General features: G+C 35.0%; 2 protein-coding genes, 1 long non-coding RNA gene and 1 other non-coding gene across 4 annotated transcripts; 1 reads left to right on the top strand and 3 right to left on the bottom strand.

Annotated features, from left to right (window-relative positions):
• Positions 1-58: 58 nt before the first annotated feature.
• TRNAP-UGG (transfer RNA proline (anticodon UGG)) lies at positions 59-130 on the bottom strand. Its single transcript has one exon. It is a non-coding gene; the product is annotated as a tRNA-Pro (tRNA).
• A 668-nt stretch (positions 131-798) lies between these two features.
• LOC137708576 (monodehydroascorbate reductase 4, peroxisomal) lies at positions 799-4,507 on the bottom strand. The gene is made up of 7 exons (XM_068447689.2): positions 4,209-4,507; positions 3,410-3,461; positions 3,021-3,101; positions 2,726-2,844; positions 2,169-2,388; positions 1,919-2,037; positions 799-1,696 (listed from the first exon to the last, which is right to left on the bottom strand). Exons 1-7 carry the CDS (start codon positions 4,326-4,328, stop codon positions 965-967), a joined length of 1,443 nt encoding a protein of 480 aa, XP_068303790.2. The 5' UTR covers positions 4,329-4,507; the 3' UTR covers positions 799-964.
• Positions 4,508-9,392: 4,885 nt separating this feature from the next.
• On the bottom strand, positions 9,393-13,620 carry LOC137708546 (MYB-like transcription factor EOBII). The gene is made up of 3 exons (XM_068447646.2): positions 13,370-13,620; positions 13,112-13,241; positions 9,393-10,258 (listed from the first exon to the last, which is right to left on the bottom strand). Exons 1-3 carry the CDS (start codon positions 13,509-13,511, stop codon positions 9,943-9,945), a joined length of 588 nt encoding a protein of 195 aa, XP_068303747.1. The 5' UTR covers positions 13,512-13,620; the 3' UTR covers positions 9,393-9,942.
• On the top strand, positions 10,741-11,921 carry LOC137708547 (uncharacterized). Its single transcript, XR_011064800.2, has 2 exons — positions 10,741-10,915; positions 11,322-11,921. It is a non-coding gene; the product is annotated as an uncharacterized LOC137708547 (long non-coding RNA).
• Positions 13,621-14,563: the final 943 nt, after the last annotated feature.

The raw sequence follows: 14,563 nt of genomic DNA, 5'->3' as shown, positions 1-14,563 counted from the left end.
ATGCGAATAGCATTTTAAAAGGGTAAAAATGAAAAATAATTCACAAAAATAGGAGGCAGGGGCATTCCGAGAATCGAACTCGGGACCTCTCGCACCCAAAGCGAGAATCATACCACTAGACCAAATGCCCACCTGTTAACTTAATTTTATGATTTACATACTAGTTGAAATAGTGAATCCAGACACTAGTACTGTTTTCTCACGTTGTTTTAACTTTTTATTCAAGGAGAAATTTTTCAGCGTGTCGAGAATACGGCCTAGTACATCAAGTGTTATAATATAATTCATTATAATTTTTTTTTCAACTTTCCAACCAATTGTATTTTTAACCCTGATGTATCATATCGAGCCGTGTTCCGAACACACATAAATTTTTTTTTCTACTGACCTTATCTTTTTCTATTCAAGACCTTATCTGTATGGTCTAAATTGGTTTCTTACCAACACCTTTCACTAGCAACGGGGAGAACATATGAGGTTATGTTAAAGTGCAACCATGAGGTGCAAATGTTGGTTAGGCTAATTGGTTATACTTAGTGTAAAATATATCGTTGTACTAAAAAAATTATGCTTTGTCTAAAAGAAAAAACATACGATGAAGCACATTGATCTTACAGTTTGTAATAAAAGAAAACGTACGTTGAACCACTTGAAACGAGAAAGACAAAATTTGAGAAGAGATTGGATCCCACGATAGACTTTCCTATTCCGACCCTCACAAAGCAGAGTTTTGTTGATTTGAGGTCGCATATGTTAGCAGTATTTAAAATCAATAAAGTGAAAATATCGTCATGCAAATTTATAAAAATATATAATTCTTTGTATTTCATTAATTATTTTCAACTACAGTTTTGCTTCCTCAATAAATACGATCCAATATTTGATGCATCTCTCAATCTCTACAGCTATCAATGCCACACAACATGTCAATAACACGGTTATATTACATCCCCAAAACATTTGCTCACCACCTCCGGCGCTTCCTTCCGTACCAATACGCGAACGCTGCTATCGATGCAGCCACAACAACGCCGGCGGTTGCATGAAAAGCATATATCGGCCTCTCCAGAACAATGCCAGAACTGATAACATCATGAGGCGGTGGTGATGATGGCGGTGGTTCCTGGCTAACAGTCACTGCAAAACGTAAACCCTGCCTTTCCAACTCCGCTAGGTCCTCAACTTCTGGCTTCAGCTTGGTGGCCTTGGCTATGGCTTCGTACTCTTCCTTGGTTCCGCCTTCGAGAAAAGACCCAACAAGTTGACCTTTTTTTACCCAATAGGCCCCGAATGTGCCTCCTGAGAAGTCTCCGAAATGGACTACATCTCCTACATTGTCCCCGTAAAACTGCCAAGACAGGGTGAAGACTCTCGAGTAAAAGAATGGTAGGTAGTCAAATTCGTCAACTTGGTGTCGTTCCATGATTGCAGTAACAGCATGTCTTGCGGATTTTCTTGCTGAGTCAACGTGTTCAAGCCTTCGGAACTCGCCAAATACTTTGACTGGAAATGTGGCAACATCTCCCACTGCATAGACTGAGCTATTGCTTGACTGCATATTTCCATTCACTTTGATACCACCTTTCTCCAGTGTAAGTTGACCTTCAAACAGGCTCGTGTTTGGACGGATTCCTATTCCCACAACAACCATGTCTGCAGGAAGACTACTTCCATCTCTAAGATTAACAGCAGTCACCTGTTCAAGAATTGAGCAGAAAAATTTAGCATCTCAATCGCGACATCGAATTCAAAGAAAATGTATCTTATACACATGGAACCAATGTTTCTCTATTTAAGAAAGTACAGAATTTGTTTCGACGAAAGCATCTCAATATTATCATGCCCTGAACATGAGGACATTTTCAGTCAATAAACACTCGAAGTTCATATGTTATTCTAGAAGAATTTTAACTTTTACCTTCCCATCTGAGTCAATGTCAAACGAGGACAAAATGGTTCCTTTAACAAACTTCACTCCTTTTGATTTGTAAAATTCTTCATAAAAACTTGCGATCTTGGGTGTGAATAATCGGGCCACTGCAAAAAACAAAAGCATTGATCCATTTGCTTGCCAGAACTCTCTCACCACAAATCAAACAGATGCCCCACAACATACACAGAAAAAAGATGCGACTATGTTTGCTCTGCATCAGAATAAAAGTACTTACTGCAATGTTCTTCTGGAAAAACCATCGTTACATTCATCCTACTGATCACCAATGATGCAGCACACTCCATTCCAATGTAGCCACCACCAATGACAATAGCATTCCCGCCAGACGAAGATTCCATCAAGTTGACAAGTCTATTGGCATCAGCCAAATCTCGCAAATAACACACATTTTCAGAATCTGATCCCTTGACTCCAAATTCTTCGAGCTTCAGTGCCTATTGTCAACACACAAACACATTATCCATTAAATGAGGAAATGAATTTCCCTTAGCATTCTATCCTTCAAAATAACCCTTAAACTGGTAGCTATATTCTGAATAATAATGTCCAATGCAACCACATTAACTCAGATGTAGAAAAGTTAATTAGCACGTTGTAGGTCTACTACAACATTTTAATTCTTCAATCCGGTATTGATACTCCTTTACTTGATTTCGTGGTACATCAATACTGCTTATATTTTAATTGAGTGTTTCCATTGTACTACTTTTTGCACTGACATAACATATACAGCAGGAAAAGCAAGAAGTAAAATAAGATCAGTTTCAATACCCGAGCACCTGTTGCAATAATGAGAATTTTGTAACTTATAGTCTCCCCAGATCCCGTCAGTAGTGTCTTGCGTCTCACATCAACAGACTTGACTCGAGTTCCAAGAACTAATTCGACCCCTATAAAGAAGAAGATAATAACAATTATTCAGTTTCTACTTCGATTTCAATTATAAAGCACCACAGTTTAGTGACTTTATAGCACATAAGCATCACAAATATTCTAACAACATGTCAACCCCTAGAATTCCTATTAACATATAAAATTAAAGAAGCAAGACGTCACAGAAACTTACCGTGCTCCTTATACCACTTTGCAGTTAACCTTTCCTCATTGGCACCAACACAAGTGTGAAATGATGGCAGGCGTGCAGGCGCTGCACATGAACACAATTTGCAAGAATTAATTCAATGCGGAATTGAAGAAAAGAGTAAATTCAATGCAGAATTGAAGATAGATATGTGTGAAGAAAATGAGTTTGAAGGAATAACGATGTCCTTCTGCTTTTTTTAATATAATTGAGTCATCCGGAGACCAATCAGTAGAAAACTGATTCAACGTCTCAGATACAGACAGTTGAAAGTAAGCTGGAAAATATTGGCATTTGGATTACTCAGGAGATTGAAAATATTTTCTGTGTAATCAGTAGGCTCTCATGTTGGTGCAATTGAAGATGTTTTATACCTTCTGGAAGTAGAAAGCCTTTGCTTAAAGCAGGTCTCTCATAAGGTGGAACCTGAAAAAGATATAAGCGCAACCCTTGAATTCCCGATCATGGAATTTGTCCCTTGTGTTACAAAATCAAATCAACAAAAGAATATGATGATGGTGGTTACATGTATCGACATAAACCTTATTCTTTCTGGTTTTGCTATACCTGACATTGTTTTGAAGCTTATAAGCAGTTCATAAGTTCGATTAAATCTCTACGACACATACACCATCGTCCGTCTTCCCTCTTCCTTAAAACAACTTCGAAAAATTTAGCTAAAAACATAGCACTGTTTTGTTTGAAAAGTTATGCAAAGCAAGAATTTGCAATAGATTCCGAACATTACGAGTATATATCGTGTGTGTAAGAGTGTGCATAGGTCCAACGGTCCACATTGTTCAATCCAATCAGCTAATACAATTCGACACGAAGAAAGTTGAGGTTCCGATGGCAAAAACCAATTGGATATGCAAGGTTGCTCAATTTTCCGATGCAGGACAACTCTCCACATCCTCACACGCTAAACGACATTTCAACACAAACCCAAATTCCAGAATTTGAAATTATATAAGAAATCATGTTTCTTTTCCTGTTTTCTCCTCAAAATACATAGCTAAAGCTTAGAAATTGCACATATACACATACACACACACCCATATACACACACACACACATATATATATATATTAATTATATCTATCAGACATATAATTATCAGCTATGAACAATTGAAAACGTGAAGAAAAATGGAGGGAGGAAAAGGAAACTCACTGATTCTTCAGAGATGATGCAGAGTTCACCACGGGAGATGCCTCTCTTGGTGAATTCAAGAGCTGCATACCCAGCAGCCACCCCTCCTCCAAGAATCACATACACAAATGCCCTTCCCATCTCCCCTTATTTTCTCTCTTGCCCCTCCCTCCTCCTTTTATTTATCTATTTTTTTTCTGGTGTGCGGGAAATAAATTTGAAGATATTGAATTTCCGGTTGGGAGAGCTTTACCTTGAAGAAATGCTCTCCCAAGAAAGATGAACAAAGTTGAATGCGATGTCAGAGAGGAGATCATTTGAGAGAGAGGAAGATAGCCGCCTCCTTTTACCACTATACCCCCGTCCGGATTTGCTTCTGGATACCGTTGGATGGGGCTTACTGTGGGACCCCCCGTTTAATCGTGGGGACCTTACTTTTGGGAGAAAGAGATTTGGATCCTCTCAGAATTCTGAGCTTACTGAGCAAATCACATAGGCCATTGAATTTTGATAAAACGGTTACAATTATTATAACTTTTAGAGAGCTATCTTTTTGTAGTCATTGGATCAAAATCCAACAACCCATGTGATTTGCAGTAGGCTCAGGATGCTAAGCTTAGGAGATGATCCAAATCCGAGAAAAAGATCTTCAGCATATCCTTTTCTTGAGAATCCTAAAGATCCTGCAATCATATCCATTCATCATCCATCATACATTCTAGGGATCGTATTCCAGTGAGGATCCTTTTCCTTTCTTTTGTTTTTCTGGGGTCAGGTCAGCGAGTGGTGTGGTGACACGTGGAGACATGGGTATCATGCCATGTGGTGGTGGATAATACAAGGAGTTTGTTGTTACTGGGAAATTGTGAAGAAGATTGAGGAGGATGAGGTTGGATGGAAGGAATGGTGGATTAGATTGGTGAGTGTTTCTGCCACACGTTCTCTTCTTTCAACTTATCCTCTCTCTCTCTCCAATATTTTGGTTCTTGCATTTTTAGATTGTATGTTCTTCAAAATTTTACGAGTATCAATAACATGATTTATATTTTATGCGCAATTTAACTTACGTTTTACTGTTTTAAGTTGAGATCAATTACAATTTCATATAATATTTCTAAAACATTTGAATCTCATATATTTATTTATCATTTGGGATAGTGAAAAAACCTCTAGGTTAAGTATTTGAAAATTTTGGCTTTGTTTTTATATATGATATTACGAAGAATCATCAAAGCTGATAATATCTTATCTCCACGAAACTTTTAGACATAGACGGCTTGGACAATATTGATGACTAAACCAATAAATGAGGGACAAAATAGATGAATTTAGAACGTAAAAGACCAAATTAATGAATTCACAAAACATAAAGATAAAAATCTATTTTTTATCCTTGTAAGTGAGATGACTTTGGTTCGATTTTCGCCAAAGAAAAATTTGAACCATATTATTGCTGGCCTAGTATGAGACTTAGCCTACTCGCCCACCTTTTTAGTATAGATAATGTCGTTTGTTCAAAAAAAATAAAAAAATAAAAAATCGAAACATCATACACGGTATAAAATTCCAAAACAAATACACAAAAAAAAAAAAAAGTAAAAAACCAAATACCTGAGGTCAAACCTGGCCCAACTACATTCCAAGCAAACAGGAAGTTGCCATACTTTAGCTATGGGCCTTGTATCATGTCCATTTTGTATCTCCAAACCAGAGTCCAGCTGTTCCGTGGGCCATGAAAATCGGTCACCCAAAGCCGGTTAAATATTATAAAGTAATTTCAACACATTATTATTTTTTTTTTAATTTAACACCTTATTTTTCTCTTGTTTATTTCAAGTCTTCCAATCGAAAGAAATATATAAAAAATTAAATAATAAGCGTCTGTAAAAAGTGAAAAAAAAAAAAGTGGATGAATATCTTTTTTTTTTTTAAATTAAACAAGTCTTTCCACTCAAGTATGTTTGACACGCAGGATGGGACGAAAAACAATGGAACTGAACTAGTTCGACAAGTCTTTCAAGCATGGGTAACATTTTTAAGGATTTAGATCCTCTCTTGAGCTAATGGAGAGGATCCTCCTCATCAATCATCCTTGGCCGTTGAATTTTTATCCAACGGCTACAAACAGAGAAGTCCCTTTAAAGTTATAATGATTGTAGCCGTTAGATAAAAATCCAATGGTCAAGGATGATTGATGAGGAGGATCCTCTCCATTAGCTCAGGAGAGGATCCAAATCCCGTTTTTAATGGGTCATCTGGTTGGTGTCCAATTGTCATGGTAAACGTCGTTTGGAATAGGTTTTTAATTACTGATTTTACAATATGAAATATGAAAAAATAACAACCTACGTCTTCAATCTTTCCTTACATCAGTCTTTTTTTTTTTATTGTTTATTAATCATTGATGGTTTAATCCAATATAGATTTATCAAAGTCAAATTGATAAAGTTATTCGACGGTAACAAGAAGGTATTAAATTTATTAACTATTATTAAAATTGTTAACATGATCACTTATGTGAACCTATTTCTTTACAATAAATATGTGAATTATAATGTTGCAAGACTGTGAATTAAGGCAATATTGTATTTGTTCACAACTTCACGATTTAGATTTTGAATCGGCAATTTATTTGGCAAGACAAAGTTTCAGACCAATCTTAATGGTCATAGTTCAGATTAATAATCTGATAATATATCGTTTTAAAATTATTTGTCAAGATAAAGTTTCAGACCAATCTTAATGGTCATAGTTAAGATTAATAATTTGACAAATAATGTTTAAAAATTATTTGGCAAGACAAAGTTTCAGACCAATCTTAATGGTCATAGTTCAGATTAATAATCTGACAATATAATGTTTTAAAGACGTCGGTAGTCCAATATTTCCTTGTACGTGATATAAGAAATAAATTAGGAGGATTGGTTGTTGCATATGAGATTAATAGAAAACGAAAGTTAACCTCCAATTGGGGCAACATCCCGGTTGCATATATTTTCGTTACGTATTCAATGTCGACCTTCTTTCCTTGATGAACAAGTACTTTCACTTTCATCCAATTTCATACGATTTGTCATCATCCATCCCTCACATGTTCACGAGTGATCATCATGGAACCACATAACTTTTTTAATCATGACATCCATATTCGTTGTCGGCACCACTAACTTTCATTACCATTTAACGCTGAAATTGTCGTTAACCCTTCAAAAATGTCATATTACATTTTGTCATATCAAGATTTAGAGAGAAATTTCACTTGAACGTGTGCATTACGGCAATTTTCTTAGTACCATAACAACTTAATCACTCCAAAAATCACAAAATTGTAGTCTATTTTGGGATTTGCAACTTCATAATCCCTCCCTCACATGTTCACTAGTGTTCATCAAGGAATCACATACTTTTCTAATACATGCATCTATATCTGTTGTCAGCACCACTGATTTTCATTAAACCATTTCACAATTGAGTTGTTATTGGAGCTCTAAAAATGTCAGATTACGCATTGTCTTCAAAAAATTTAGTGAGAAACTGCACTGGAACGAGTGCATCATGACATGTTTTATAGTTCTATATTCATCACTCCAAAATTCACAAATATTGTTGGCCACCATTAACTTTCAATTATTTCATATTAGAACTGTTGTTGGCTCTCTAAAAATATCAAATTACGTACTACTTTACAAAATTTAGGGAGAATTGTACTTGAACAACATATTCTGGGGTGTCATGCCAACTTCATTATTTCATAATTCACAAATCAGAAATATTGTAGTCTAGTTTTTGGGCTCATCAACATCCAAATCCATTAATTTATACACTAATTTCAGAACCATGAACCCCTTGCAGGCCATTGATAATCAAATAGCACTTTAATTGAAACCTTTTTTGGATTGGAGAAGTTCCAGTGAACCCCAAAAAGGCCCATTAGTTGATTAATTAACAAAATCTAGATTATGATTTCATGGACTAAGCTAGCGAGGATATTTTGTTTTCAACATGAAACCAATCACCCATGTTTATTTTTTCCACATTCATGGCCGACCCAACATGTGAATTTTTCCCATCTTCCACGTGATCTTTATTATTTGTGCTTTGCGACCAATTTCAATTGCGCACATAAACCATGTGATGATAAAAATGAATGGCTGAGAGATGAAGTTCTTTTTCCTATGACCTTTTGCGACAACCAAAGATATGTCCTCGATTATATTTGCCATATTCGGCAACGCAAAGTCGAAGGAATGGACCCTTGAGGTTCTTTTCTGTGCTATTTCTTTGAATAAGGTTTGGATGCAAAAGTTTAAGGTTGATTAAAATTCTCCTCCTACGCAATCCATGAAGACCTAGTTTTGTTTGTTTCTGATAACTCAACTCTTATTGAAAGGCACACAACATAAAATCTGTTAATTAAATAATGGATTGAACTAATATCACACTAATATGGTTTCAGAAAGGCACAAAACACAAAATTTGTTAATTAAAGAATGGATTAAACTAATGTCGTCCTAATACGATCTCCCCTGAAGAAGCACGTCGACTAATCATATAAAGCTACCAAAATATCCAAAAGAGAATAGAACATATATGTACATGCTTGTAAGTTGTAGTTCCTTAATTAAAATCATCATGAAAATATTTAAAAATTGATAATAATTCATAATGATGAAACCTAACCATGTTGACCAAAAAAACTAAAGAAACCAGATTATTGATTTAGATCTTGAACAGAATTATATATAAAGAAAGCAAACTATGAATCAAGATTCAAGACTCTATATACTAATATTTCAAAAATTTTACGTAATTTGTATTTCTTCAAAGAAATGAAATAAAATAAAACAGATTAATTACTATATATTTAAGAAAATAGAAGTATTTGTAGGGAAAATAAAATATGGAAATTAATAAAGGGCATGTGAAAACTTGCTTGCAGTGGGTGCAAGTTAGGCTCACGTCGAACATCAGTTTTGCATGGCCATGTACAACTTTGGAAAGCTGGGATGGAATCTGACAAGAGTAGCTATATTAGCTTTCCACGTGTCGATTTCCCAGCGGTTCTTTTACTGTATCAATCGTATCATGGCTGTATGTGTACGTACGTATCTTCATCCTTTCTTTCTTCGAATCTTCATAGTCATCACCACTTCCAATTTTCATGTGCAAACTCAGACTAAATAAAAGCCGTGTGATCAACTCAACTAAATAATAAAGCTTATTAGTAAATAAGAACAATCAATACAAGTTTACAAGTCTCTATCATCAATAACAGTTTTCAGTCCGTAGACTATAAAACTTTTGACACTAATCACTAATATTAGTTGCATATGATAAGGCGAGTAAAAGTTCTCAATAGCTAGTAACCTAGTAACCTATTAGCTACTGATATGCAACTTTTACTCCCTCATCTAGCCACCGATATACTTTTTTTCCACCTCATTCCGTGCAACTTGTGTTAAATGGCTATTGTCTTTTTTTTTTTAATGAGAATAAGTTACATATATACGTATATTCCCAGTACTCTCGTTTATGCCATGTAGAGAAGAGGAAATAGAAAAGATTAATTTCCTATTACAAACTTATTAGAATTACGTATATATAAAAACCATATATTATATTTTATATATAGATACATATTTAAGAAAAAAAACATATATATGTATATATATACTAAGTTTTCATATGGACAAACCTAATAATTAATTATCCAAATTTAGAATTTGGATCATAATATATGAAATCGGTTGTTTAATTACTCTCCATTTAGCAATTGCAGAGACCAGAGATCCTCCATGCTCCAATAGCTTTCATTAGATTGATCAGCAGGTAAAGGAGGAGGATAAGCATCCATATTTGCTTGGTATGTTGGTGCGGAGTGGGAAATATCCATCGTGTCCACAGTGTTAGAGATGGACACTTGACTTGTGATAGCCTGATCATTCACCTCAGAGCTTTGTCCTGGTGTTATATTCTCAGCTTGCTTAATATGTTTTTGAATTCTAGTCCTCCAATAGTTCTTGATTTCGTTATCGGTCCGTCCCGGTAAATGTTTTGCGATTTTCGACCACCTGAATATTGCAACACACTGTCAAAGATAAAAATTACAACGTGCCAAAGTTAAAGCTAGCTACCCCAATAAATGATTGGACAAGTACTTGTACTGCTATTGTAGTTGCTAACTAAACAATTTCAGAAGGAAAAAGCTGTCTTAATTAAGCTTAAATCTCCAATATTAGAAAGAACACTCACAAGAACAACATGAGAAAAGCTGCTATAAACATAATCAATTAAAACAATAAACCCTAACCCTAAATTATTACCTGCAACTTGACCATGGTGGTGTTTTGTGTGGATATATATATATATATATATATATATATATATATATATATATTACTTAAAAGAATACTTATCTGCAATTAAGTATTAGTAAAAATTCCAAGTCATGCATGTTCTATGGGTGAGAATGAAAGTCTTACAAGTCCCTGCTGGACTCCTTTTATTTATATATAAGGCAGACCAAGATACGCAAAAACTTCGTCATCTAGACAAACACAAAATCGTTTACTTTCCGTACGTGTATATGCATATATTACACACACACACACACACACACAGATCTAGCAAACTCCTCCAGTTCCTTCGATCTTCAAGTTTCCATGTTCGACCCCCCACTACTTATTCCTTGAGCTTCAAAGGGAAAGCTCATAATCTTTGTATATAAGGTATTCTGAATGATATAATCATCATCTAATCCCATTATTCTTTCTTATGGATAGTATCATACTTATATACTTATATATACATATATATAAATATAAGGTTCCCTTTGGTCCATAAATATATACTTTTATCCATAAATATATTTATCAGGCGAAGGGGTCTAAAAAAAAAATTTATTCTCATTTGGCAGAAAACTGGGCCAAATGTAGGAGAAAGATTGTTCCACACAGTATTATTCCGTTTAGCGTACGTTAACATATATTGATCGATATACAAATATATATAATCACTCTATTTTAGTATAACTAATTTACTGTCCTACCTAGCCATGCTTCTAGAATCAGTAACTATTATTTGAGATTTTTAACTCTTTGATTAGCAGTCCAATTATGATTAATTTCTTAGCAGAAAGCTCTTGTTGCGAGCGCTGCCTCCATGCATATTAGTAGTACGACCAGAAATATAAAGGGTGGGAGGCCCAGCTGTTGCCCTAAGCAGCCAAAACAGTATGGTTCACGTCCGCTTCAACCAAAGCAAAAGTTTTGTCCTCTTCTTCAGAATGAAAGCTAGGTAACTAGGGTTGGCATGTGAGAAACTGACTGGGGTTTACCTGTAAATGGAAGCTTTTTATTGCTCCAAATACTTTTTTGGTTCGAGTTCACCAGACTGCATTCCTTTCAATGTATCACAAGTCAAGTCCACCACCACATCTCTAGTTTAAGGTATTTTTCTTGGAGTATATGATTATCTCCCCTTCTAGTTCTCCCCCCTTCTCTTCCCTCTTACTTGTTGGGTTACGATTAAGCCACGTCAATATCTTGTATTGAATTTTTTTTAGAGAGAAACATAGAGAAAAGTGTGAGAAGAGTGGATGAAAGGGAATGAAAATTGGATGGGAGAGAATCCTAATCCACTTTTCTTTCCACATAAACAAACAGTGTCCAAATCTTTGGACTTTATCATATAATGATTTTGATTTATTCATAATACAAAAGAACATTCTAATTATTTTTAACTTTATTACCAAGTTTAACAGCTCGTTCGTCCTTTTCATATCAAAACAATTCATCTCAATATATAATTTTTTTTGTCACAAAAGAGAGTTTTGAACTCTGAATCTCTTGCCTACTTGTACAGTTCTACTCATCACGTCATCTACCCTCAGCAGGGGATTAAATCCCAAATGGGTTATCGACATATTTTTTTTGTCATTTCACCTCAATGATTTTTTCATGTCAATTCATCTCGATATTAAACAAGGCACAAGAGGGGAATTTTTTTTTTTTTTTTTTTTTTATTTTAAGAAAAAACTTAAATTTTTTTACATGGTTTTGCCCCCACAATTTCATGGGTCCATCCAATACAAAAGAATTATATAGACTCTCCATTTTTATTTCTTAAAAAGAAATTCGGGTTTTAAAGTATTTTCCAAATGCACACAATATATATAGAAGCTATGCTACACAAAGTTGTCCTGCAAACACGTACGTGTGGAGAGCTTTGTTGATTGGTGGGTTCCAATACATGGAAACCCAGATCAATCAACGACATGTTGAAGACGGTACACCAATAATGGATAAGTACAACATTTCTATTTTATTTTTTTAATAAAAGAAAAAAATAAGAGAAAATATGATCAATTACTTGTCCTTCTCAGTTTATTAGCTAGCCTGGAGATATCTAAAATTATCATGGAGACTTAAAACGGATTGTAAGCAATGTTTGATGTTGCCCTTGACACAGATCTAACAATCAGCTCGTATATATTTATACTGGTTGGAGGATACGTCCACTGCAATGATTTGTCACAAAGCTTCCAGCAACCCACATATATATATATATATATATATGTATGTATATATATCTTATAACACATGAGAGAGGGACAATGTTTGGTGAAGAGAGTAAGAGTAGGTCACATCTAGGATTCGAAACCCTCTAATATTGCAACCGAAAAGAAAAAAAAAAGAACAGAGACGGAGAGAGTGATCAAAGCCCTATGAATCAAAACCAAGAAACCTACTTGGTTCTCCAAATTAAAAAAATGACGAGGACAAGTAGAATAGTCTAAGACTCGCAACTTATCAAATCATATGTATATGTCCTTGTCGTTAAATTATCAGCATACTTATGTACTTACGTTAATATTTTATATGTATATTTGGATTATATGAATAAAAATAGCAAGTGATGATCACCTGTTACCCCACTTTGCATGCAGTTCCATAATCAGAAGTTGTTCCTCAGGTGTGATGTTGCCTCTCCGAACATCAGGCCGCAGATAATTCAGCCACCGGAGCCGGCAGCTCTTCCCAGTACGTTTGAGACCTAGTAACATAATATACACCTAGCTAGTGACATCTTTATAATTTGTGGACATGTAGTTCTAAAATAGGAAATTGTACGTTCTAGCTAGGGTTTGAAATATACATATAGTAATCAAACATGTTAATTACCAGCAGATTTGGCTAGGGAGTTCCATACACCTTCACCATGATTTGCAATATAGTTGATGAGAATCAAATCTTCTTCCATGGTCCATGGCCCTTTTCTCACTTCAACATCCTGGGATGAACTATTGCATGGTTTTTTATCCATTTTGTTTTTGTGTTTGTGCCTTTCTGGGAGGGAGAGAGAGAGAAAGAGAGAGAGAGAGAGAGAGAGAGAGAGAGAGAGGGAGAGAGAGGGAGAGGCAGTTAGGCAAGATAATAAGAGATAATGGGTAGCTAGGGTTTTTATAGAGGGAGACCAAATATTTTTTCCCAGCAATATTACTGTAGTTAATCAGCATTAGTAGAGAGCATTTAACCTTAACTCGTTTTATTAATATATTTAAGCATACATATTGTTATCCATGATACATACTTATTTGCATGCATGACTTTTAATTGGTTAGGCTTTGTGTAGAATAAAATCTGTATATAAAATTTTCTATGTATCAGCGAACATATACACATGCCCTTCTACGTAAGCATAATGTTAAAAGATATCTTGAACCAAAATTTTTTTGTCGAAAATTGAATCCAGAAACATGCATGTGCGTAAGTTAGCTAATAGAGATATTTTTTTCAGAAAAAATTAAATTAAATTAAATTGAAAGGACTATATATATGTATGTTGTTTATGTACAAATTAATATACACATACACAGTATGGTTCGATTGCGGGCATCGAATGAGTGTTCGAAAACTAAGCATTGGATGTTCGGAGACTCATAGTCCGCAATCACAAAGTCCTACGTCAATGTTAGGGTAGAAAATTCGCCACACGTGAGGGGATGTGTGAGAATGTGAGAACAAAATCCTACATCATTGAGGGACCAAACCATGCAAGGGCTTTGTTAGGCTACTTCTCATATTGCCAATTGATTTTCTGATGGAACCTCAACTTTCTTCTGGTATCAGAGCCAGGTTGGCCCATGTGTAATGCCAAATAACCACACTTTCTCCACGTTATTCAACTTTGTTGTCCACGTGTTAGGCTAGAAAATTCCCCACATGTGAGTGGGTGTGTGAGTATATAAGAACAAAATCTCACATCGGTGAGGAACCAAGTATGCAAGAGCTTATAAGGAGTTGGGCTGCTCCCCATATTATCAATTGGTTTTATGCTACAACCTCAACTTTCTTCATAAAATCATTTGGGAATAT

Source organism: Pyrus communis, chromosome 17 (assembly GCF_041283825.1).
Source record: "Pyrus communis isolate YQ-2024b chromosome 17, ASM4128382v1, whole genome shotgun sequence".
In the NCBI taxonomy this organism is placed as follows: Eukaryota; Viridiplantae; Streptophyta; class Magnoliopsida; order Rosales; family Rosaceae; genus Pyrus; species Pyrus communis.
This window is presented reverse-complemented; position numbering and strand designations above follow the sequence as displayed.

Bases quoted from the DNA above. Each gene is read 5' to 3' on its own strand.
- LOC137708576 (XM_068447689.2), bottom strand. From the start codon at position 4,328: ATGGGAAGGGCATTTGTGTATGTGATTCTTGGAGGAGGGGTGGCTGCT. The intron at 3,102-3,409 runs GTATAAAACATC...GTTCATGTGCAG, and splicing joins AGGCTTTCTACTTCCAGAAG to CGCCTGCACGCCTGCCATCA. The intron at 2,038-2,168 runs GTAAGTACTTTT...TGTTTTTTGCAG, and splicing joins TTTTCCAGAAGAACATTGCA to TGGCCCGATTATTCACACCC.
- LOC137708546 (XM_068447646.2), bottom strand. From the start codon at position 13,511: ATGGATAAAAAACCATGCAATAGTTCATCCCAGGATGTTGAAGTGAGA. The intron at 13,242-13,369 runs GTAATTAACATG...TTATGTTACTAG, and splicing joins CTCCCTAGCCAAATCTGCTG to GTCTCAAACGTACTGGGAAG. The intron at 10,259-13,111 runs GTGATCATCACT...TGCAATATTCAG, and splicing joins CATGCAAAGTGGGGTAACAG to GTGGTCGAAAATCGCAAAAC.